At 53.7% G+C, this 24,953-nt stretch overlaps 1 protein-coding gene across 5 annotated transcripts in view; it reads right to left on the minus strand.

Annotated features, from left to right (window-relative positions):
• Window positions 1–24,953, minus strand: part of DCTN1 (dynactin subunit 1) — a 64,533-nt gene that overhangs the window by 1,174 nt on the left and 38,406 nt on the right. For 3 of the 5 annotated variants that reach the window (XM_088660767.1, XM_088660765.1, XM_088660769.1), the window contains 23 exons: window positions 20,732–20,752; window positions 19,092–19,283; window positions 16,928–17,125; window positions 16,275–16,479; window positions 15,867–15,945; window positions 15,309–15,468; window positions 14,858–14,962; window positions 14,409–14,600; window positions 13,602–13,718; window positions 12,778–12,930; window positions 11,837–11,997; window positions 11,529–11,697; window positions 10,754–10,822; window positions 9,765–9,827; window positions 9,511–9,660; window positions 9,221–9,382; window positions 5,887–6,018; window positions 5,289–5,417; window positions 4,899–5,041; window positions 3,459–3,625; window positions 1,705–1,838; window positions 503–692; window positions 292–368 (listed from right to left, as the gene is read on the minus strand). In XM_088660767.1, the coding sequence (XP_088516893.1) occupies window positions 292–368; window positions 503–692; window positions 1,705–1,838; window positions 3,459–3,625; window positions 4,899–5,041; window positions 5,289–5,417; window positions 5,887–6,018; window positions 9,221–9,382; window positions 9,511–9,660; window positions 9,765–9,827; window positions 10,754–10,822; window positions 11,529–11,697; window positions 11,837–11,997; window positions 12,778–12,930; window positions 13,602–13,718; window positions 14,409–14,600; window positions 14,858–14,962; window positions 15,309–15,468; window positions 15,867–15,945; window positions 16,275–16,479; window positions 16,928–17,125; window positions 19,092–19,283; window positions 20,732–20,752 (3,168 nt within the window). The remainder of the gene's footprint in view (window positions 1–291; window positions 369–502; window positions 693–1,704; window positions 1,839–3,458; window positions 3,626–4,898; window positions 5,042–5,288; window positions 5,418–5,886; window positions 6,019–9,220; window positions 9,383–9,510; window positions 9,661–9,764; window positions 9,828–10,753; window positions 10,823–11,528; window positions 11,698–11,836; window positions 11,998–12,777; window positions 12,931–13,601; window positions 13,719–14,408; window positions 14,601–14,857; window positions 14,963–15,308; window positions 15,469–15,866; window positions 15,946–16,274; window positions 16,480–16,927; window positions 17,126–19,091; window positions 19,284–20,731; window positions 20,753–24,953) is intronic. The other 2 variants (XM_088660768.1, XM_088660766.1) reach the window with 1 other exon arrangement.

Below are 24,953 nucleotides of genomic sequence, written 5' to 3' on the forward strand. Positions count from 1 at the left end.
TCAGGGCTGTCCAGCCAGAGCCCCCCTGTATTCCCATCCCAGGAGAGGAAGCCACACAGCCCTGGAACAGCTCTCATGTCCCCTCTCCCCTCTCGGAGCAACCTCTGTGGCCCCTTTCTTCCAGGGAACAGGGCCCAGATCAGCTTATTGCTGGCGAGAGAGACAGAGCCTGCTCTTGGGCACGTTGTCAATGGGCAGAGTCTCTGGTTTGGGGGCCCCGGTGCCACTCCCACCCCCTCCACCGTGAAGGGCTCTTGCCCAGGACAGGAGACGGCCAGAGGCCTAGCTTACCTTCAGTTTGTCGATGGTTTCGCTCAGTGATTTCAGGCGGGCCGTTTGCTCCAGGAGCTGGGCTGCTGGGCTGGTTGCTGCAGGGAGGAGAGAGAGACAGAAAAGGCATTGCTATTGCTGCCCCCTCCCCACACTCCAAGGGCATGCTCTGCAGGGATGGAGAGCCTGAGCTGTCCCGCTGCCCCCTCCTCCCAGCCCCTGCCAAGCGCACCTGTCCTCTGCCGCGTGATGTCCACCACCTTGGTGTTGGCGCTCATCTGGTGAAGGGTCTCCAGCAGCTGGCTGGTCTTGCGGTACAGGGAGCTGGAGACCACCTCCTCCCCTTGCCTATCCTTGGCGAGAGAGAGCTTGGGCACCCGCAGCGGGGTCAGCAAGGCCAGCTCCCGCCTCATCTGGGCTCCCTGAAGAGGGGAGGAGAAGAAGGAACAGCAGGGCTCAAGCCAGACACTTTACCACACACAAAAAATCAAACAAAAAGGGGCACAAGCAACCTCCAGCCACACTGGAGCACCCCCTACTCCAAAAAAGCAGTTGCTCTGGACAGCTTATTGTATTGATTATTGCATGTATTTATATCCTGCCTTTTTCCCAGCCCAGAACTCAAGGTGGCTTACACATAAAATAAAACAAGCTAAAAACACAGAAAATACATTCATTAAAATAGAACTAAAACACTGACAGAATTAAAATATTATTAAAAGATCCTTTAAAAACAAAGACAATAATAAAAATCTCATTGGATCTCCAGGAACAGTCAGAAAGAGTCCGTTCCTTGCACCCATGGCCCCCAAACCAGCCCAGGCATTCCTCGCATTCCCTCCACAACAAAGGAGGACAGAACCAGAGATGTGGCAGGTCAAGTTGTGCATGGAGGGGTCATGAAGCAACGTGTGTGTGGAATGGGAGCTAGGAAGGAAGGAAGGAAGGAAGGAAGGAAGGAAGGAAGGAAGGAAGGAAGGAAGGAAGGAAGGAAGGAAGGAAGGAAGGAAGGAAGGAAGTCTCCCTTTGACAAGCCTTGCTTGGTGCCTGGGATTCCTGCCTGCCATGACATGGGGGTGTTTTGTTTTTATACTGTATTTTGTGTTTCTATCTTGTATTTTTATGCTGCGAAGTGCCCAGAGCTCTACAGAGGAAGAGCGGTATACTAATAAACGACGACAACAACAACAATATAATGACCACAAAGGTGAGGATGGCTCAGGTGCCACAGCCTGCGGAGAGCAAGGAGTGTGGGGCAATGGGGCTCCATCCCAGAGCCTGCTGATTCTTCTGTCCATTTCAAAGCAGGCATCCGCCTTAGAGAACCACCTCCCTCCCTCCCTCCCTCCCCCTGCCTGCCTGCAGGGCTCCTTCCCTCCGACCAGGGAATGCTGGGCTGGAGCTGCAAGCAGGAAAGCCGCCTCCCCTGCTCACCTTGAGGCGGTTGTTCTCGTTCTTGAGGTGCTTGATGGACAGCTGCATAGCATCGATCTGCTGGAGGAGGAGAGGGGAGTCCTTCACCTGCACAGGGCCTGAGCCTGCCATCATCACCTGGCCAGCACCCACACCTGCAAAGAAAAGAGAAGAAGAGATTTCCAGAAGATGCTCCTGTGCTTCCCCCCTGCATTCTGGCACAGGAGGGAAAGGCAGGATGTGCCCACATCAGGGCACCACAAGGTGGAGAAGACTTTAGCTGAGTCCAGGAGGAGACAAGAGCTGAAGGCCCAGGAAAACACACGGGAACATGCAGCCAGGGGCAGAAAACGCCCCGGGGAGCAGTTTTGTACAAATAGATGCAACGGCATGCCAAACACTCTCCAGAAAGAGCCCCCACCTCATGCATGTGGGGGATCCAAGACAGGTCTCCAGCCTCACTGAGACATTTGCCCATGCTTTGCACCCTGACATGTGACCTTGCTGTATCCCTCCCCCCACCTTCCTTGGCACACAAAAAACCCACCTCATGCTGGGAATAGGGGGCAACAACTCTAGCAGCTGTCGCAGATTCCCCTCTGCCCCCAAAGGCAGCCTCAGGGTCTCCCTTGTGTCCTTGGGAGATTCCTGGCCCCAGGTGACCCCAGCAGCCCCATGGGGGACATGCCACTGTACCTCTCTGCTGTTCCTCTGCAGTGGAAGCATGGAAGAGACAAGGAGGAGCAGAAATTAGGAGAGGCGTCAGAGAGAAGGCAGGAAAGGCAGCAGCAGCAGCAGCTCCCCTCTGGGTTTGCTTTTCTAGACTACGAGACAAACCTGCTTTTGTGAGCCATGATGGGCCACCCAGGAGGGTGGGTGCCTCTTCTAAAGGGCACTGGGACACCATCTACCCAGAGCCCTGGCCCACGCATGCCAGGGGGGCTCCCTTGCTCTGCAACCCTTTAGGAAAAAACAATAGCCCCCCGGGCATGTGGGAGAAAAAAAGACCCAGAAGCAGCTAGTGTGAATCACTGAACAAAAAGAGGGCAGCACCAGCACGAGGCAAGCCCAGCACAGTTTGAGCAGATCAGCCCTCTTTGAATGGGTACAGATCTCTGAAAGGCAGTGCAGTATGTGAATGTGAGTCTGGTGGCCTCAGCTCAAAGCAAACCCTCCCTAGGACAGCCACTCCAGCCTGGAACATCCCCTGCAGCAGACTCAGAACTCTGAGATGCACGGTCTAAAGAACCCTGTTGGTCTCAATGAGTTTGGATTTGAGATTCATCATCCAAAAGTGCAGAATTTTGCAGCTCTGGGCAAAGGTGGCGAACGGATCCTCTGGGCATCACCTCTGCAGCACTCCAAGCAGGAGTCACGGCGGCTGTGAGCGCGCCAGCACTCAGCAGTGCAAGGCATAAGCCGAGAGCCTCCCTCTCCAAATCCCTGGCTCTTTTGGATCAGCAAGGGAAGGGAGAAAGAGGAGGGTGGGGAGATTCTCACTTGGAAATGGAGAAAATAAAGGGGGAGCAGGAACCAACTTAGCATTCTCTCAAGCAGGGCAGCCCCTGCACCCATCGCCCTGGCTGGAGCCTCAGCAACCTGCCCTGCCCAAGGAAGGAATAACAGGCAGGCAGGGAGTCCAGGAGGTTCCTCCAGCCCCTTCTCTGGAGCTGCTGGCCCTCCAGCACCCCAAGATTCTTGGAGCATCTCTTCCCTGCAGCCTCCCTGCCCCAAAGCATGCACACACACACACACACACAATCCAGAGGGCTCACCTCCGGTGATGCCAGAGATGACGGAAGTGACTCCCGAAGGACCGACTCCGCGCAGGCCCTCAATGGTGCGCTTGGACTGGTTGCTGAGCCGCTGCTTCAGCTCCTGCTTCTCGGACTCCAGCTGGTCAATGTCCGCTTGGAGGGCATCCATCGTCTCCTCAAACTCCCTGCGGAGGTTAGGAGGGAGAAAGAGACAGAGGAACTCAAGCGGGGGCTTCAAGGGCATGCAGCAGCCCCCCGCCCAGTTTCAAGACCCTTCTTCATCTTGGTTGACCTCCTCCCCTGCACATGTTCCAGCTTGTCAATGTCCTTCTTAAATTGTGGTGCCCAGAACTAATAATTTTGAAACTAATTTTATTGTTTATACGCCACCTATCTGACTGGGTTGCCATTCTGGGTGGCTTTCAGCAACTAGACACAGCATTCCAGGCGGGGCCTGACTAGAGCAGAAGAGAGTGGAGCTCTTCCCTTGATCTGGACACTAGGCCCCTGTTGATGCAGCCTAGAAGAGCATGAGCTTATTTTGCTGCTGCTGCATCACACTGTGGTCTCATGTGAAGACCCTGAGATCCTTTTCACATGCACTGCTTTCAGGTGTCCCCCATGCATCTGATTATTCCTGCCTAAGCCCCAAACCTGACATTTGTGCCAACTGAAATTCATTTTGTTAGTTTTGGCCCAGTTCTCCAACCTGCTATGCTCCTGTTGAATCCTGTTTCTGCCTTCTGAGGTATTAGCTACCCCTCCCACTTTGGTGCCCCCTGCATCCCCTCCCTCCCTCCCTTCATCATTTCCTTTGCCATTTATAAAAGCATACAAAACTGCCTTATACTGGTCCAGCTGAGCATCACTACACTGACTGGCAGCTGCTCTCTGGGATTTCAGACAGTTCTCTCCCACCTGCCCTGCCTGGAGATGCCACTGGGGACTGAGGCTCCACCACTGAGCTATGGGACCCTCCCCACTCCTTGCCAGGAAACAACGCAAATCTGTCCCAAACATCTCTGGGTGTGAGCACACAGCCCTGTGTATCTCAAGGCCAGAGCTGAGCCAGCTGGGCCAGAAAGCAAACAGCCCCTGTTGACCTTTGGGCAAAAGAGCAGAGCGAAGGGAGCAGAGGACAAGAAGGGGATGGGGAAGCTGTCTGAAACCAAGCTCCACCATCACAAGGGATACAGAAAGCGATGGCCAAGGTCTCCAGGATGCCAGATGCTGTGCCAGGGAGCAGATCCAGTCTTGGGCTTGAAACACCCGGGCACACCGAACCCACAGAGCCCTGGCTATGCCTGTCAAGACCCAATGTGTGTAGGCCACATCAGAGGACACGAGAGGATGTGAGTTTGGCACAGAAGATGCCAGCCAGCGCCTCCTACAACTGTCAATCCTCAGAGGACACCCTTCTCCCTCCTCCTCCTCCTCCAGCCCCCGCCCCCCGCTTACTTCTCCTTCTTCTTCAGCAGAGCCTGGGTCTCGTCCAGCTTGGTCTGGATCTTCTCCACCCGGTCATCTGCATCCTTGGAGGAGCTGTCCAGTTTCTTCTCCAGGAGGCTCAGGCGCACATTCGCCTCGCTCAGCTCCTCGCCCTAGGCAGCGGGAGGAAGAGCACTTGTGGGAAGGAGGACGGCCAGGCCTCTGGTGACTGAGCCCCCGCAGGAGGACCCCAAGAGCCGGCTAGAGCTCTTCTCTGCTGATGCTCCATCTCCTCTGGAGCCCAGCAGCAGGAGCGTGGCCACCCCCCCTCTGGAGCAGCCCCTGGAAGACTGGGCCTTCCCAGCCCAACCTGCTCATGGGGAGAAGCAGCTCCTTAACCTGTTGGGGTGGGGGACTCACCTTGATTTTGAGGGACTTCTTCAGCTCCTTGATGACCGTCTCTCGGTCCTCCAGCTTCAGCCCCAGACCTTCAGCATCCGTGATCTCCGCCCGCAAGGCGGCTGCCCGCAGATCCACTGGAGGAGGAGACTGCAAGAGGAGTCCAAGTTGGCTTGCTGAGACATTGACCAGGTTCTGGGAGGCGTCTCGAGATACAGAGCATGCAACGAACCCCTCCCAAGCCCAGGGGAAGGCCCCACACCTTCATTCCTCAAATGATTCAACTGCAAGGAAGGCAGTCCGAGGAAGAGCCCTGAAGCAGCAACCAGACCAGACCAAGGGTGTCCCAGCACCCAGGCCAGTAGCTGCCCCCCCCTGCCTCTGAGGCTCCTGCAAGCAGAACCTGAATGCACAGCAGCACCCTCCCCCCACCTGAGAGCCCACCCAACAATTTAAAATGGGGCTGAAAAAGGAGTGGATTTCATTGGGGCACAGACACCCTCCCCCAACCAATAGGCTGGCCCCGTTAGCCAAGCACCAGCCAGGGGGATCTGCCCACAAGTGCCTGGCTTGTTGCTGGTGGGTGAGGCCAGCTCCTGCCCTCTCTCCGGAGGCTCACCTTGGCCTGCGGCTTGTCTGCATCGTACTCGCCCTCCTGCATGGCCGTGGCCATCTTGTTCATGGTGGCAATGAGGATGTTGCAAGACTGTCGCAGGCACTCGTGGGGGTTGATGCCTTGCGTGCCGTAGATCTGGAAAAGAATTGGACAGGTCCAGAGGATGCCAACGCACGTCCCTCGGCAGCGCTGATCCCAGACTGAGGTCTGCAGAGAGCTCTCCAGCCCTCCAGCCCTAATTAGCAGCGATGGAAGAGGAAGGTGCCAGCCTCCCCAGTTGGGAGAGCAGGAGAAGCTTCCAAGATCTCTGTACTGAGGAGGCGGAGAGGGAGGTTCCTGAGCCTAACAGGCACCTGGTCACTGGTGCAACCCTCAGCCCCTGTAGTGCTGTCCAATTATATTATTATTATTATTATTATTATTATTAATTGAATTTACATATCACCCTATACCTGGAGGTCTCAGGGCAGTTCAGAGGACAAAATCAAAATATGAAACCACAAAATACATAATCAAAATAAAAACAATAACCCAATAACACACACACACCCCCAAAAAATAACACCACATTTTAAAAGACACCGGATGTCAATCAAATCAATCAAAGGCCTGGTAGAAGAGGAACGTTTTTGCCTGGTGCCTAAAGGTGTTTAATGAAGGTGCCAGACGAACTTCCCTGGGGAGAGCATTCCACAAGCGGGGAGCTATCTGCAGAAAAGGCCTGTTCTCGTGTTGCCACCCTTCGGACCTGTCGAGGAGGCACATGAAGAAGGGCCTGAGAAGATGATCTCAGGGTTCGGATAGGTTCATATGGGAAGAGGTGGTCCTTGAGGTATTGTGGTCCTGAGCAGTTTAAGGCTTCAGAGGTCAAAACCAGCACTTTGAATTGGGAAACTAATCGGTAGCCAGTGCAGTCGGACCAGGATCACTGTAAGATGCTCAAACTGTCTTGCTCCGGTGAGCAACCTGGCCGCTGAATTCTGCACCAGCTGAAGTTTCCGAACCATCTTCAGGGGCAGCCCTACATAGAACTCATTGCAGTAATCTAACCATAAAGTTACCAGAGCATAGACGGCAGTAGTTAGGCTGTCCCTGTCCATATAGGAGCGTAGCTGGGCCACCAGCCGAAGCTGATGGAAGGCACTCCAGGCCACTGAGGTCACCTGAGCCTCCAGCAACAGCAAAGGATCCAGGAGGACCCCCAAGCTACAAACCTGCTCCTTCAGAGGAAGTGTAACCCCATCAAGAACAAGTGACCTCTCAGCCATCCGGTCTAGGGAACCCCCCACTAACAAACCTCCGTCTTGAGACTTCCAGTCCACCGCCATTGCTGACTGGTGGGAAAATCTCGAGCTCCGAGATTCTCTAGCACTGTGAGGGAAGGGGGAGCCGTGAGAGCGCCGCGGACCCCCGAAAGAGCTCCAGATCGAGCGTTCTGGAGACGTGGGGACTCAGCTGCACCTTTTTCTGTCTCCTCCGCCGCCCGGTAGCCCTATTACGGGAGCCAAGAGTGAGCGGAGTGGAGACGTGGTGCCTTGAGTCAATCTGCTACCCTCGCAACATGAAGCTCTGAGCCAGCAGCCTGTGGAGCGGTGGATTTTTCCAGATTTAAAGGATTTGAAAACATTGGACACCGTGAGTAAAGGAAAAGGATTTTAAAATTTTTAATTGGACACGGAATTTGTTTACCTCTTTGAGGCTGAAAGCTGTCAACATTGAAGAGAGTATAAAATACAAGGTTGTAAATAAGAAGTTTGACAGCTGCTTTTTTCATAAATGGATATATGAGTTTTAAGATATGAAGAATTAAAAATGAGAGTTTGACACCAGATCGGGCATAATTTTTCTTTCTGAAATTTGGAAATACGAGCTGCGTCATTTCCTGCTGTAATCTGTGCTGTTCCCACAAAATTGGAGACGACCAGGATGTCAGTAGACACAACATCATCTGACTTTATTGACTTTGAAAAGGAACTTTTGGAATTGCTTTTGGATTTTAGGGATGAACTGCGTCAGAATGCTATACAGATTTAAAAAAATAAGACAGAACTGTGCGGAAAGTGAGAAAGGACTAATCTCAACAAAGTATGAAGAGAAGCAAGATGAACAATCATCAGCCATGGACAATGTAATTGAATTTAAAGATGATGAAGAAGCTGCATGGAACATTGTTCCCTCAGTGAGAGGGGGGAAACAGGACTCATGCTTGATTCAAAGAGCCTTCAAAGAAGAACCAGCATGTAATAATGCCCTCCCATGCTGGGGCCAGAACTTAAGGGGAACCAAAATTGAGACAGGGCTGAAAAGTGGAAATGTAGTTGGATGGTATTGTGCAACAGCTAGGAAATTGGGGAGGCAGCAGGGGACGAAGAAGGGAGAGTGGTAGATAGGTGGTGAAAGAGCAGGAGTGGGGTGAGAGAGTAATAATGGATGTTATTTTCTGACTGATCAAGATGGCCCGAAACTGGAACGACCTATGGAACTGGCTGATTCATCTGGGAGACCCTGAGTCCGGGGGGGGGGGGCGCTGAATTAGATTTAAGTGTTTAAATGTTATTATGATAAAATAAATACTGTAATATTTGAATGTATGGAAAATTTTTGGGTATAAATATGAGGCTAAGGGGAGAAATAGAGGATGGGAAAATAAATTTAGATTTGGATTAAGATAAATTACGGGTGGAAGATAGTCGATACATTGAAGAATAGAAACAGTTGTGAGATAATGAAAAAATGTGTTAGAATGATTTAAGATAACAAATGAAAATTGCTTAATTTGGAGTTAAAAATGGACCCAGTGCGAGGGGAATCGAGGAAGTCTACAATGTTGATCAAAATGTTAGATGTGATGTTTTTTTTTATATTTTTATTCCTGTTTTTTTGTGTGTGAATTTTTTATAATTTGGAATGTTAGAAAATCAATAAATATTATGGGGGGGGGGAACAGTGCCTCCGTCTTATCTGGATTGAGTTTCAGTTTGTTGGCTCTCATCCAGTCCACTACTGAGGCAACTGCTCAAGGGAACCAAGCAGCAATACTTTGGAGCTCTTACAAGAGCCAGTGGGGGTGAGCCTCCTGCTAGGGAGGCCAGCGAGCAAATCCCCGCTCAGCTAGGAAGCTCCCTGGGTGACTTCAGGCCAGTCACACACTCCCTCGGCCTACCTCACAGGATCCTTGTGGGGTGCAACAATCAATCAATCAATCAATCAGTAGCTGTGTGAGAGCCAGGATTTAACCCTGCCAACCCGCAGCAGCAGCCCCCCCCCCCCGTGATGCTGCAGGGGATCCTGCTTTGCCCACTGATAGACGCAGCCAAATGCAGCGGAGGCCCCTTACCTGCTCGCTGGCCTTGAAGGCCAGGTCTTCCAGCTTCACAGCCTGGAGACCCTCGTTCTCCGTCAGAGGGGCAATCATCTGAGCCCCTGCAGCCGCCACCTCCTGCAGCACAGCCACCACCCACGTCAGGTGCTTGCGGCAATCCATCAGCGTGTCTGCCACCTGGGAGATCAGAGAGGATGCAGGGCAGGATCAAGAGGCAGCCATGCACTCAGCTTCTGAGAAAGGGACATGCTACCCCTGCAAGGGGGCTGGAGGCCCAGCTCTCCGTCCCGGGCCAGGCCACCCACCTGTTGCCCAAAGCCGAGCGCTGCAGGGATGCCAGGGGCGTCGGTGCCAGGCATGCGGCGCCGGATCTTCTTGCAGAACTGCCGGATGTCGCTACAGGAGGTCTCCAGGTCCTTCAGGAGGATGGCCAAGTCGGACACCTCCTGCCCGGTCTGAAAGCAGGAAGAAGGGCAACATCAGGACCCATGGCTGGTACAAGCAGCCTCGCCAAGGAGACCCACACCTGGCTGCCACCTCAGGGGGTGGATGGGCTTACCTGCAGGAAGGACCGCAGCCTGCCCACCTCCACGCTCATGCAGTCCAAGGCACTCTGGGTGAACTGCAAGCAAGCAAAGGCACTGTTACCTGGGCCTGTGCAGGACAGCCTGTTCCTGCTGCAGGCAAAGGCTGGGAAGGTGCTTTGGATGTGGCTCATGATGTCAAGCTCCCTGGGGAGGGGAGACTGATTTTGGGGGGCTCTGAAGACAGCAGGGTTTCACTCCATATTTTTTTTTGTGTGTGTGTTTGTTCTGAAACACACACACACACACACATTATGGGGAGGCCGGAATGATTAAAATTCACACAGGAGAACGAATATATGTGAAATCTCTTTTGATGCTTATCTCAGCAGCTGTGGAAAAAATTGAATGAAAGAAGAAAACATCTGAGTGACTGTAGGGGAAAGATCGGGATTATTACGGACTTTGAGTGACGATTTGGACATTAGAATAAAGACGGCAGTGTGGACAGTTGTTAGGAATCCCCAAATTTTAAAGCATGGGAACTCAATTTTTTTTTTTTATGATTTGGCATAACATTCGGTTTAATTGATTTGTATAATTTGAAATAATGGATGTGATATAATTGTGTTTTAATTGGAAAATTAATAAAAATAGATTATATATAAAAAAAGAAACACACACACACACACACAGGGAGAGAGAGTACTTTTTTCTGGGGGAACGCAAGGGAACGCATACCCCAAAACATTTTGTGAATTTAAGTTTGGCCTCATTGAGGGGCAGTATTTCAATGAGTAGGAAAATGAGAGTATCCCTAAATATTTTTAAAGAAAAAAGCAGTGTGTGTGTGTGTGTGTGTGTGTGTGTGAGAGAGAGAGAGAGAGAGAGAGAGAGACCTGGGAGAGACCAGGGTTCGAATCCCCCCACTCAGCCGTGAAGCTCACTGACGACCTTGGGGGCCAGTTGCTGCCTCTTTCAGCCTATGAAGCGATGGGGAGAGCCACGAATACCACATGCTCACCTTGATGTGGTCAGCCAGCTGCATAGTGCAGTCCTCCGCCTGGTCAGCCAGGTGGATGCTGTACAGGTGCTGGAAGGGAGAGAAGAAGAAGAGTTTGGATTTGATATCCCGCTTTATCACTACCCGAAGGAGTCTCAACGCGGCTAACATTCTCCCCCACAACAGACACCCTGTGAGGTGGGTGGGGCTGAGAGACTTCAGAGAAGTGTGACTAGCCCAAGGTCACCCAGCAGCTGCATGTGGAGGAGCGGAGACGCGAACCCGGTTCCCCAGATTACGAGTCTACCGCTCTTAACCACTACACCACACTGGCAGTGAGGGGGGCAGCTCCAGCTGGCTTTCAATCCACCTCAGCCAAAGCCACCAGCCAAGGCAGTGCCAGAGGGCCGTGCCCCCCCCCCAACATGCCAGCCTTGCCCTCTGTTGATCTTGCCACCACCAGGAGAGCTGCAGAAAACACAAGGGTGTCCACCCTTGAAAGAAACCAGAGCAGCAGCATGGCAGGACCGGATTCTGCAGACAACCTCCTGGGAACCAGGCCTGGAGACCCTGGGCTCGTAAGAGAGCCCCAGCCGCTCCATACTCGCAGTCTTTTCCTGGCACTGGGGGGAGGCGGAGCCAGGGCTTTAATTAGGGGAATGGGGAAGATCCCCCTTAGCTTTTGCGGGGAGTGCCTGGTCAAAATTGAGAGAGGGCAGCCAGGAGATGGGGCTAGAGGATTTCATGAAATCCTTTCCCTCCCCTTGCTGTGGTCCTGGGGGGCAGGGCCCCTCACCTGATAGTACTTGATGGCTTTGGTCAAGGGCTCGACGTTGACGGTCTCATCCAGCTGATCCTTGTGCAGCAGCTCAATCAGGAAGTCCAGGGACCTCTCATGCACACTCATTTCGGGATACAGGGTCCCCACTTTCTTGTAGATCTCCACGCTGCACTTGGTTAAGGCCCTGAGCAAGGGGGTGGGGTCAAGAGAGGCAGAGGCAGAAGCCATCAGGCTCAGCCAGGAGGAGGCACAGAAGCCACCCACTCAGGGGGCCCTGAGCCGTTTCAAGGGGACTCCTGGGACCCCCGGGCGGGAGGACTTACTGCTCATATTTGTGCAGAGTGGCTTGCAGGAGGCTGAGGGAATACACCAGCCCGGCAGCAAAGCTCAGCTGCTCCCCTGGCGCCCCCCGGAGGCCAGCGCGCTCGGCACAGTTCTCGTTCAGCTCAAATTTCTCCTGGGCCTGCTTGCTGATCAGCTCAGCCTGTTCCAGAGAGAGAGGGAGGGGAGATGTCAGAGATTCAGCGTGACCCACCCCATCCCACTGCATTGCTCCAGAATTATCCCGGGTAAAGGAAAACCCCTTTTCACACAGTGCAGACTTAAAACTGCAGAGCTCCCTCTCGCAGGAGGCAGTGATGGCCAACAACTTAGGAGAGGAGACCAAGCCTATTTTGATGTTAGATGATGTGGTAGGTAGTATTATTTTGCTTTGTAAAATCTATTGGGTTGCGGGGGGGTGGGTAGGAATAGAAATGCTAATTTATCTTTTCATAGCCCCGAGTTGTAACTTAGGGGGGGGGGAGTGAGCATCTGGTTGCTGAGAATTTGGGATGTGGTATGTATGGTAAAATTAATTCACCTATAAGGGAAGGAGGAGAATTAAATAATAATGTTCTTCTTAGCAAAACTGGTGTTGAAGTAAGTTTTATTCTGAATAGACCCTGGTCCTAACTTAAGTCATATTTACTAATTTCAGCAGGTCTATTCTGAGTAAAACTTAGTTTGAATACCACTTGATATATATATTTTTAATCTATTGTAATATGAAGGTTAAAGGTTTTCTTCAACCATATATATTACTGGGTAGTGTTTGAGGAATTTATAAAGTATAATAATGATTCAGGTTCAGGTTAGAAATTTCAGACAACATAGTTTTTTTCTGTAGGAAACATATTAGCAGAAACTTAATTATTTACTGACCTAAATCATTTGTGGTTGGCATGTTTCTGTTGAAAAGGAAGACATGGTCCCCCCCCCCTACCTTGCAGATGAGCCGTGGGATGAGCAGGAGCACCAGGACGCAGTCGTGGTCCCCGCCATGGCGCAGGAAGCTGTCTGGCATGAAGGAGGTGAGGAGAGAGACGTGCCGGTTGGCCTGCTGCACCTCCATCTGGCGCAGCTCCATCTCAATGGCCTGGAAGACGACGGGGGGGGGGGGAGAGAAGTCCATTGAACACCCCCGTTCTCTGGCTCTCAGGGCTGCAAGCGACACTTTGGGGGCAGCACCAGGAACACCTCCAGGCCCCCCGTGTGACCAGGCACAGGAGAGCTGGAACCCCACAAAACCCCACGACTCTCCAAGATGTCTCCCGCTGCTGCTGCTGCTGCTGCTCTACCGCTTGTGCCCCGTGGGGCTTTGCTCTTGATTCCACAAACCCGTATGGGATGAGCCTGAAGGTGTCCCAGGAGCCCTGACAGACTATCCTGAACCTGTATTTATTTGTTTTACTGATATCCTGCTGCAACCTAGTAAACTATTCTCGAAAATACAAGCATAATTCAAGGTTATTATTCTAATCAGAAACTAGTTTCTAAAAAATCACCTCTGAACTTTCAGGTTCACAGACTTCAGAAAGCAGGTCTGTCAGAACTGAAACTATCTGTAACGTTATTTTGAAGCACTGCTTTAAGAATAGCTCAAGAGTGTCTTCCTGGCCCCCGCTCTTCAATTTCTAACATGGGTTTGGTATGGAAAATGGGGCTCTCTCTCCCCCCCCCCAGTCACCCACAGCATGCCAAGTGAAGCGGATGGGATGAAGCAGGATTTGGCCCTGTCTATCCCTGCTGGTCTCCAGCTGAGCATACCTTGGCGTGAGCTTTGGTCTCCGCAAATTTAATCTTGAAGTCAAACATTTCAGGTGGAGGCTGCTGTTGCCTCTCCACAGAGGCCTCTTGCTGGTTCATCAATTCCCGGTTAACATCCTGGAACATGGAGAGCAGGAGTGAGGCATGCTGGGAAAACAGTGCCAGAGGAGGAGGAGGAGTGCATGGCTCAAGCGGGAACCAGGAGAAGCCCCCAAAACCCAAAAGGCACCTGAGGGGGCTAAACTGGAACCGAAGAGGAAGAGAGCACACAGCGCCGTCTTAAGCGCCCCTGTCGCCATGGTGTGCCGGATCTCTCCGGCGCCCTATGCCGCCCCGTTTCCCAGCGCGGTGGGCAGGTGGGCGCAGCGCGCAGCGTACCGGCCGGCCAGCGGGCGGGCGCAGCTCGCGGCACCCTCCTGGCGGGCCGGCGCCATGGTGCCCTGCGCCACCGGGGGTCTATGATGAGCCGGCCCTGAGAGCACATACTGTATAGGTGCATAGAGATTTTGTGGCACCTTATCGCCTCCTGGCCTCAATGCAGGAGATGTTGGGCCCGAGGGGCAGCCTGAAAAGAGGAGACCCACATGCGGCCTCTCCAGTTCCTGTTCCACACAAGGCTCCTTGCGCTGATGCTTGCCCATCCCTCTCATGCGCTTGGAAACAAAGCCCTTCCCATTGCACAGGCATTTTCACTGGGGGAGGAGGCCTGGCACTCTCCAAACGGGGCAGGAGCCCGCCATTCCCTCCCCAAGGCTGTGCAGAGGTCCTCCATCTCCCAAGCCTAGCCTGCTCTGAGCCCCACCTTACCTGCAGGTGCGCGGTCAGCTCCCGATACTTCGTGATGGTCTGCTGGTAGTCGGCCACCGTCTCCTGAGCCGCCTCCACGCGCTTCTCCGCCTCTCGCACCCGGGCAGTCGCCATGTCCAGCTGCTCTCGCAGTTCCAGCTCTGTCTCCCTGGCGTTCTCCTGCAGCTCATCGTTCATCTCGTTTATGGCTTCCTGGAAAGGGGAAAGGGCGTGGGGTGTGTGTGTGTGAACATGGAGGATGCAACAGCATCAGGCCCTTGGTGGCCAAAGACTGACCAAACATCAGCAGCGACAAGGATGCGGAGGGCACCCCACAGCCTGCCTGGGGGCCACGGCAGCATCTGGGGAGAGACACGCAAGAGGCCCCCACTTCCTCTCGCCACAAGGCAGATAGAACAAAAGCCAGCCTGCTCCCCCTCCCCTCCCCTCCCTGCTCCCCTCACTCTCACCAGGTCCGAAACAGTCTCACGAAGCTCCCGGACCTTCTCCTCCAGATCCAGGTTCCTCTCGGTCAGTGTCTCCACCATCTCCTCAGCCCCCAGAGCAGCATCCACCTGGGAGAACGGCACACAGGGTTGGGCCCAGGCCTGGAACAATCTGGGCACAGTCTCCCCATCCCAACGCCTGCCCCGGAGAGCAGAGGGAGCCCAGCCCCAGAAACCAAGGCTGAACCTCTGACCATTGTCATCGCGACTTCCTTATTATTGGTTGTGCTTGTTAGTTAACTTTTCTCACAGAGTACTCTACTTCCATGTTTGGGAAGGAGGGCTGGGATTCTGGCCAGGGGTGGAAGCTGCCCACCTGCCTCCAGGCCACGCACGGCCTCCAGCCCACCCACTTCTCCTCAGTGACCCCCAAGCACAGCTGAGCACATGGCTGCCTGGCCAGGGGCACACATGCCTGCTCCTTCAGCTCGTCAATGGTCCTCTCCGCCTGCTTCAGCTCCTCCTGAAGCTTCTCCTTCTGCTGCCGCAGGGTCTCCAGCTCCGTGTTCTTCTTCTCCATGTGCTTCTGGAGCTTGACGTGCTCCTGCTTCTCGGAGGCAGACAGGTCCCGCATCCTTCCGAGGCCAGGGGGAGAGAGAGGGCGGCTCAGAGTCACGCACCAGGCCCACCGGGATGGGAGGGCAGCAGAGCCATCTCCCAACTCAGGACGGAAGGCCCTCCCAAGCCAGACAGGGGAAGGAGGAGCATGACACTGGCATGGAGAAAGAGGGGAAGGCACGTACTAGAAAAAGGCTTCTCCCCACCCCTGAAATATCCTCAGGCAAGCCTGGGCCCAGTTCCAAAGAGAGAAGCTTCTCTGGGAGTGGGTCACCTTCCTTCTGCAACAGAAACAGCTGACGCCACAGACCCAGGAAGGGTGGGACAGGATCCTGCCTTAAGGGGCTGCAGGAACCAGGACACCAGGCGGTGTGGGCATCACATGGAGGTGTGTGTCGCATGCTTGTCTTCTTACCGCACCAGTGCCTCCTTCAGCCGGCCATTCTGCTCCTCCAGCTGCTTGACGTGGTAACTGGAGGCAGCACCGTCAGATCCTAGAGAGGTGGGCAGGAGCATGTGAAAGCCCTACCAGATGCAGGCAGCTGGCGCAACTGGCTCCCTGGCAAGCAACATGGTGCGTGGGAAGCCGGGCCAGCCTCTGGCTCAGCAGGCAGCCACCCCAGCCAGTCTATGGGAGGAGGGGCATCTCAGCTGCCTTCCTGCTAGTAGGGCACCCTGCTGCTGTGGGGGGTCCAGGCCTCTCCCAAGGATGCAGCCAGCCAGGTGAGGCCACGGGAGAAATCAACCCTTCCACTGCTTGGAGAGCTTTTTCTCCCTGAAAGAAAGGCCAGGGCCACCCTCCTGGAGACCCCGCCGCTCTCACCCTTCTCCTCGATCTCGTGCTTCAGGATCTCCAGGTCCATGGTGAGGTACTCCACCTTCTCCTTCATGGAGTCCACCTCCTGCTGCAGAGACTCTGCCCTCTCCTCGGCCATCTCCTTGTCCAGAGTGGCCATCTCGATGGCGTCTGCCGTGTCGGCCATCTCCTCCATGTAGCGCTCTTTGGCCTCCAAGGCCTCTTTGGCTTCCTGGGGGGAGAAGAGGCAGCTGGGCCTGATGGTCGTGCAGCTCCCACCCTGAAGCCACCCTGGGTGCCTGGCCCCCTCGAGAGACTTCTGCCTGGCAGCCCCCAGCGGCAACCAAGCCGGCATCTCAGGCTAACAGGCTACGTCCCTCTGAAGAGCAGCAGGGGAAGGACCAAGCAGAGCAGCCTTGGAGGAAGCCCAAATCTGAGGGATGCTGGGGGAACTAGGGTGTGTGGACTGTTTGGAAGGGCAAACTATTCTGATGGGATAGGAGGAAAAGGCTTCCCCTGAAAGGAGACCCTCTTAGCAGGAAACTTCCAAGGCCTGGCATGGACCAAGCCCTGCACTGGTGTATGCCCCACCCTGCCCCCAGGTAAATCTCCTCAGTTCCCAGCATGCTTTGCAGCCTGCCCAGCTGTGCTCACCGCCCCTCCCCCCCTGACTAGCTCACCTTTTTCGCCTCCTTCAGGCGCTTCTGGAGCTCAGCCTGCTGCTCCTGCATTTTGCTCTTCCACTCCTGGACTTGCTCCAGCTGGATCTTGTACTTCTCCAGCTCCTTCAGCTTGGCCTTGTCCTCGTTCCGCTTCATCTTGAGGGTCTCCAGCTTCTCCTCCAGGTCTCGCACCTGGCTACGCAAATTCTCCTCCTCCTGCAAGGCAAGGAGGGTCCCACCATGAGAAGCCGCTGGCTTCCAGGAGGCAGGCATGGCACACCCTGCGCAGCTGAGCCTGGGCCTCCAAGCAGGAAAGAGCCACCTGGCTGGCACCAGGGGAGACCTCCTGCCACAAGTTTAAAAAAAGAACCTGCGGTCTCCATCTTCATAACGTGACCTGGAGAGCTCGGCTGGTTAGAGTGTGGTGCTGGTAATGCCAAGGTTGCAGGTTTGATCCCCGTATGGGGCAGCTGCCTATTCCTGCACTGCAGTGGGTTGGACTAGATCAGGGATGTCCAACAGGTCGATCATGATCTACTGGAAGCTCCCCGCAATGTTTTGGTAGATCGCAGTCAACCTCTGGCTCCCTTTCCTCTGTGTCGGTAAATCTGACTCCCTCCATTGTTGTCTGAACTGAGGAAGGGAAGACGGAGCTCCCTCTGTGTGGCTGTTTCCACCCATAGTGATGTTTGGGCGAGTGACTTAACCCCAACTTCTCTTGCCTCCCCCCCCCCCCCAAAAAACCCCTGCACCTTTCAGATTTTAATTCTGAAAGTAGATCACAGTCTCTTGGGAGTTGGCCACCGCTGGACTAGATGAAGTCTGTGATTCTTTGCAGTTTAGCCCTAATGAGGCAATTCTCACGGAAGGGCTGCAATGCCACCTCCTCTCCACCAGGGGGCACTTCCTCCTGCCTCCAGGGTTTCTCACAGGCAGAGATTTTCCTGCTTTGATCACAATCCCTGCTGTAATACAGAAGCCCCAGACTCTCCGTGGAGCATGAAACACTCGCATAGCATTAGCACAATGAATGCGCTTTCTTTTGAAATGCGACGCTCCACCTTTCCTTTCCAGGCTTACAAATAGTTATCACTTTCAAAGTCTGTGTCAAGAACCGTCACATCTAGACAATGTCATGTGGTCCTGCAAATACATATTGCAGAGAAGCCACCCAGTTGTCAAAAAAGGAAGGAAGGGGAGGGTTGGTCCCCAGAGCAGGGAGGGGGGACTTGTAGCCTGGCCAAATCTGGAGAGCCACCATCATCATCCTCAGCAAACTTTTTCAGCAGGGGGCCGGTCCACTGTCCCTCAGAGCTTGTGGGGAGCCAGATTTTTTTGGGGGGGGAATGAATGAATTCCTATGCCCCACAAATAACCCAGAGATGCATTTTAAATAAAAAGCACACATTCTACTCAGGTAAAAACACGCTGATTCCCAGACCGTTCGCAGGACCGGATTGAGAAGGCGATGGGGCCGGATCCGGCCCCCGGGCCTTAGTTTCCCTACTCATGGAGACTCTCCACTTAGCTCAGCCTGGTGCTGATAATGCCAAGGATGCAGGTACAATCCCCCTAGGGGCCACCTGCCTATTCCTACATTGCAGGAGGTTGGACTAGATGACCCTTGGGATCCCTTCCAACTCTACAATTCTGTGGTTCTCCTTTTGAAATCTCCTTGGCTGAGGACCAGAGTAGACCATGAGAGAGAGAGAGAGAGAGAGAGAGAGAGAGAGAGAGAGAGAGAGAGAGAGAGAATGAACACATTCATTGCTTAGTCTCAGCTGTCCATCTGTTAAGTAGGAATAATATTTCTCCACGTCAGAGGGTTGCTGTGAGAGAGCACATCAAAACTGAACAGCACTTTCGATATCCATAACAGCGCACGAAAGCTTGGGAACTCTGAGGACAGGTTCTGGGCCCACCGGACACCTTTGTAATTTCCCGCTTTCAGGAGATGCCAACAAGAAGGGAGCTGCAGATTTCCACACTACGAGGGCTGCCTCTGATGAACTTGTGCACACAAGGAGGGCTGCCAAGGGGCTCTCAGCTTCGAGGCCAATGGGATCCTAAAGCTCACCCTCCCCGCTCATCCCACAAGCCGCAAGTTGTAAATGGAGGGAAAGCTCCGCAGAGCCCATGCAGCCTCCCCGGAAGCAAAGCAGAGGCCCAGGGGCCCATTTACCTTGGTGGGTGAGAGGATGGATGGCGGAGCCACGGGAGACGTCAGTGACGGAGTGGGCACCACGGGAGCAGCCAGAGGCGTCTGCGCAGGGGTGCTTGGCTCACTGCTGCTCATCTCGCCGGCCGAGGCAGAAGCTGAGCCCGAGAGCCCTGCTGTGCCGCTGGACGCTGCTGAGCTGGCCGTCCGGGTGGGCTGCAAGTCCGCCATTGGAGGGGGTGGAGAAGGAGGAGGAGGAGGAAGAAAAGCATGTTAGAAGGACACTGGCTTTGCTGAGCCCATGGGCTGTTCTCTGGGGCAATGCCATGGCACAACCAAAACGGCAGATCTCACACAGCTTCTGCAGGAAACACACAGGGACTGATGAATCCAGGAATTGGCAGGAGTTGGAGTAGATTCTGACACTTAAGGCCAATGCAGAGGAGAGGGTGTGTGTGTGTGTGTGTGTGTGTGTGTGAAGAAAAATGCTACTTTGACAGCAAACCTCCCAATGGGCCATTTTTTTCCCTGGAAGCCCTGCTTAACTCATAGAGACTGGCTGTGGTGAAGGTGAAAGCACTCTCTACCAGCTCTGGGGTACTCTCTTAGCCATTCCTATTTGTGTCCCAAGGATGAAACTTGGCCTTAAGATCAAGACACCACCCTGCTTCAAATCGAACCCTGACCCCATCAAGGGAAGGGTCATTCCAAGTGGCCCTTGGAGAAGGTGCTGGGATGCTCTCACCCCTGAGAGCTCTGCAGCCTGGAGTCTGGAGTCCTGCTCAGCCAGACTCCCCTGCAGTGGGATGCTGGCTTCACAGCCCATCTTTTACTTATTTTATTTATTTCATAAAACGGATAAACCACTTTATTGTTAAAAAAAGGGGGGGCTCAAAGAGGTTTACAAAAAGATAAAACAAGAAAATCAAGAAAAATATACTTTAAAAAACAAAACACCCCAAAGTTATGATACTTTCAACTTTTAAAATTACCCCAACTTTCTAAGCATCTGGGTAACTTGTCTAAACAAGAATGGTTTTAGCAGATGGCGAAAAGGGTACCGTGAGGGCACCTGCTTGAGCTCAACTGGTAGGACGTTCCAAAGTGCTTGTACTGCCACACTAAATAATCAAGTTCTGGGAAGTGCAGAACAGGCATTATGTGGCACCCGCTGTGGTGCCACTTCTGTCAATCAAAGTGGCCGAGGGGGCAGGTAGGGGGTTTTTTTTTTGTGGGATCTGCTCCCCCGTCTGCCTCCCAACAGGCCTGCTCTGCATTTGCCCAGACAGGCCCACATCAGAGGGAGGTGACAACAGGCAAGTTGAAAATGAACCAAGTCACTGTGTCCAGATAGCAAACACCAGAGAGCCCTCAAAATGTGAAATTATCTTCTATCAAATTATGCCTCTTGTCACTAAAATTGGCCTTCTTGCTGGAAACTAAAAAGACTCATGCCATGTCATGTATATTATTAATTTGCATTATCCCATGGTTCTCCTGCCCATTTAATCCCCACAGCTGAGATGTAGAGAGATGCTCTCCCTGCTCCGCAATCGCCCGGCACAGAGGAGAGAGGTTGTAGCAAGAGTCAGCTCAGAGGGGCCTCAGACCCTTCAGCAGCAGAGAATATTTGAAAGAGCTGCGCAAAGCCCACCGTTTCTCACCTTGGGCCTCCTGGTGGTGGTCTGGAGGCCAGCAGGAGCAGAAGGCAGAGGAGGAGACAGGCAGACAGGCAGGCAGGCAGGGGAAGACAGGAACAGGGAGACACAGAGACACAGCAGCAGCAGGACAGAACAGAGTGAGGGCGGAAGAAGAGAGACAGGAGAGTGGTTAGTGCGTGCGCCATCAGCTCGATGAGTCTGGCACCCCAAGACCCACGCACCCACCCGCCAGCCAAGCTCCTGCTCCTGCACAGTCCAGGTGGGGCTCCTCCCAACACTGCGAGGCTGGACGCCCGGAGCAGCCTGGACAAGGGACAGACCTCCCTGCCTTTGAAGTCAAGGGGGCGAGGGGGCCCTGACCACAGCAAAATAAAAATGCGGCTCCCTTCTATGATTGAAGACTTGTAGAAACTTGCAGCGTATGAACAACTTGCATATAAACACAGACTTGCCATGGACAAATTCAATGGTATTTGAAATCCATTCTTAAGATCTGGTGAAGTACAATAGCAACTTTGTAAAGTATAGTTGTACCTTGGAAGTTGAGCGGAATCCGTTCGGAAGACCGTTCGCCTTCCAAAATGTTCGGAAACCAGAGCGCGGCTTCTGACTGGCTGCAGGAAGCTCCTGCAGCCAATCGGAAGCCCCATCGGATGTTCGGCTTCCAAAATTAGTTTGCAAACTGGAACTCTCACTTCCAGGTTTGCGGCGTTCAGGAGCCAAAACATTCAAGAACTAAGCTGTTCAAAAACCAAGGTACAGTTTGGGGTTTCTCCCTCTCCCCCTCTTTATTTTCCCTTCTACACGGGTGCTGTTTCTCTTTTTATTTTTCTCTGTCTTGTTTGCATCTCATCACGTTTAGTGCACATATAATTACATACTTTTTGAACTTTCAATTAAAAAGAAAAGGTGGCAAACCAAAAACCAAGCCCCCCACCCTGGATATCCATTAAGTGACAGAGCACTGCAAGCACTCTGGGGGTCAAAGGCCAGAGGATAAGTGAGAGGGGGAAAGGGGACCGATCCTACAGAGGACTCAGCGCCTCCATCCACATGAAGGAGCTTCCTGACAGAGGGGAGTCCCTCCCAGCCCCAGCTGGAGATGCCAGGGCCGGAAGCTGGAAATCCCTGCTCTGCTATTAAGGTCTGGGTGGGCTGATGACACCGACAAGGCCCCGATCCAGGAGACGCTTCCAAGATTGAGGAGGAGGCAGCCCCCCTTCCCACCTTGCGGAAACTGTCAGCCACGGACAGCACATGGCAGTGCAGCACTATCCTCGGGGTGCAGGATGGTGCCCCCACTGCTCTGCCACCTGCAAAACACCCCTGGGGGCTTTCAGTTGCTCTCCTGGAGCTCCAGCCCCCACCTTGCCAGCCGCCTGTGCCCAGAGGCTTTGCTGACAGCCAACGCTGGCGCCTCTGGGCAAAAGAGGAAGCCGACAAAGTCTCCATTGTCAGGGGAGGGAGGCGGCTCCAGGCATTGTCCCTTCTCCCCTAATGTGAATATGGAGCATCCATGCCAAGCATGCAAAGGCCAGCCTCTGAAGCGCCCCTTGTTCTCCCTGCAGAACAAACTTCCCAAGAACAAAGTGCTTAGCTGGATCTTGTGGCTGGGGGGTGGGGGTGGGGGAGCAGGGGGGGACTGGTAGCCAACTTTCTGCCTTTGAGGTCTGGTGCACAGCTCAAGCTCTTTCCATTCCCAGCTCTAGCCTGTGTGCCTGCAGAGTCAGGCCAGGTGTGGTCTGTATCTCTGAGAGTGGCAAATCTGAATTTCAAGGCTGCTTTCTCCACAGTTGCCATCGCACACCCTTTGCCCTGCGCAGTTTGTGTAGGGTTTTTGGGACCATCTAGTGGACAGTCCCTGGGCTAAGTGTCCTTCTTGCTGGAGGGAGGCTTCCTAGGGGGAGAGCCTCCGCTTTAGCAGGATGTGGGCGAGATCCCTGAAGTGTGGTGAGACCAACCTAAGGAAGTGCCTTCTCAGGAGTCAGGCCACGGGTCCATCTAGCTCAGCACTGTGCCCAGCAACTGGCAGGAGCTCTCCACTTTCAGCCCCAGCCCAACCTGGAGAAGCAGGGCACTGAACCAGGGGCATTAGGCATGCAAAGCAGGTCCTCTGCCACTAAGCCACAGTCCTCCCTGGCTGGTGAACGCAGTCGGAGGGGGCTTGGCCAAGTGGGTAAGGAGAGCAGACCATGTCTCGGAGGGGAAGGTCTACTTCCACCCAACCCTAAGATGGCCATTGTGAGAACTTCCCTGGAATCCCACTGGGTTGTTTTCAACGGTTGCAATCCAGCCAGAATAAATGCACCAGGAGGGCAGAGCTTAAGTTCTGTTCATATACGGTTGGCATCCTTCTGTCTCGGGAGACAGCGGAGAAGGGAGCCTTTGGGAGTAAAGTCCAACCACGGGAGAGTTCCGGCACCTGCTGTGACTGGAGAGACATGTTTTCAGGCAGGTGAAAGCGTCTGGTTTTGCTGCTTCAGGTGCATCACGTTAATATAAATATATATAAAATACAAAACATGACCCCCCCTGAATGCGCCAGTGCCTTGCCCGCCTCATCGTGGCTTCGCAGCTCCTAAAGGACCAGGACCAAACAGCCTAACTGTGTGCCAAGGACAAGCCAAAGGTTGCAGCCAGCAGGAATGATGTGCAATATGCAAGGGGAGCGCCTGATGCTGTTGCGCAAACTCTCCTCCACCTAAAAGCCTCTCTGTCCCAGGCTTCAAGGGGGAAATGCCTCTTCGGAAGAGGGGATGCCCAGCAGCCACAGCAGAGCACCAGCAACAAGGCCTTTCCCTGCCCTGTCCCAGACTGGAGGCCAGGCTGATCAGGACAAGGCAGCCTCCCTGTCTGTCTCTCAGCCACAGCAACACACTCTCCAGCAACACACTCTCCCTAGGTAGGCGCTCTCCTCATCCAGAGCGGATGATTTCAGCCCACCTGTTTTTTTGTTATAGAAAGGCCAGCTGCAGCCAGGCTCCAACTCAAGGACAACAACAGCTTTGTGCCCTTTTCGCCCACCTCATCCTGCCCTCCACGAGGCATTCAACCCATGAACTATGAAGTCCATGAATATCAGTCACCCATTAAACCCAAGATGCAATCGTAGGCTCTCGTGGTTCATGTTCCTTGCATAGTGGGAAACGTTTGGGGGGCAAAACAGTCTTCTTCAAGGCACAAGAAGGAATAAACACATTTTAAAAGTGAGAGGTGGATGAAGGGATGCATTTCAATCTGAATGGGGCATGATTTGTCCACTTCTAGTTGCAGATGCTGCAAGTTCAACTATGATTCCCTCTGTTTAGTTTTCTTTCTTGACGACCCAGACCATGACGAGGTGATCCAGCCTAGGCAAGCGAGCCACCGCCCCCACAACTGGTCCCGTCCTCTGGCGGCCCAGGAGTGACTTCCCAAGCTTGTGCTCCAGGAAGGAGCCTGCCTTTCCTGAGATGCAGACTGGTTCGTTGTATCGGCTGGCTGGCTGGCATGCCAGGGTTAAGTTAGGATCTACACCAGCCATCTTCCCCTGCCACAAAAGCCGGCAAGGCCACCAACTGGCCTTCAGTCTCTATGGTCCTGCATTTGAGCAGAGTCCCAACACCACTCCCCCCAAAAAAGAATTGCCCAAGGAGCAACATGTCCCTTTTGCAGAAAGGCTAATTCAGGACTGCTTTCATGTACACAGCTTCAGGCTACTTCCTTAGACTGGGGGCGGGCGGAAATCCCAGCTGGGGTGCCAGGAACTCCAATTCAGTAGAGCAGACACCAAGAAGCCACGTGGGAACTCTGCCCCAGCCCCTTGTGCATTTCTCCCCCCCCCAATTCATACAGGGGAAGGGGCTGTCAAGAAAAGCCTCAGGGCAGAGATGGGTGACTGGCAACCTGGCTCTGCCTGGTTTCCTTGTCCAAGTGCCACAGGCTCCCAGGTCCAGGTGCAAGGTGTATCCTAGCACTTGCATGCGCTGGAAGCAAAGCTGATTGGGCTTCCCTGTGCCACCTGACAAGATCCTAACTACTTCCTTCCTTTCTTCCTGCAATATTACTGCCTCCCGTGGCTCCAGGACCACCCTCAAGTCAGCAACTGGCGACAGACCTGCTGGAATCAACTTTCTGCTGCTTTCCAACAGCTGAGCTGCATGCTTCCCCCTACAATGACCACTGTCCACCAAGCCTCCTGCCTAGTTCAATAGCCCTCCACTGAAGGACCAGGAGAAGAAGCCGA

Source organism: Zootoca vivipara, chromosome Z1 (genome assembly GCF_965207765.1).
Source record: "Zootoca vivipara chromosome Z1, rZooViv2.hap1.1, whole genome shotgun sequence".
In the NCBI taxonomy this organism is placed as follows: domain Eukaryota; kingdom Metazoa; phylum Chordata; class Lepidosauria; order Squamata; family Lacertidae; genus Zootoca; species Zootoca vivipara.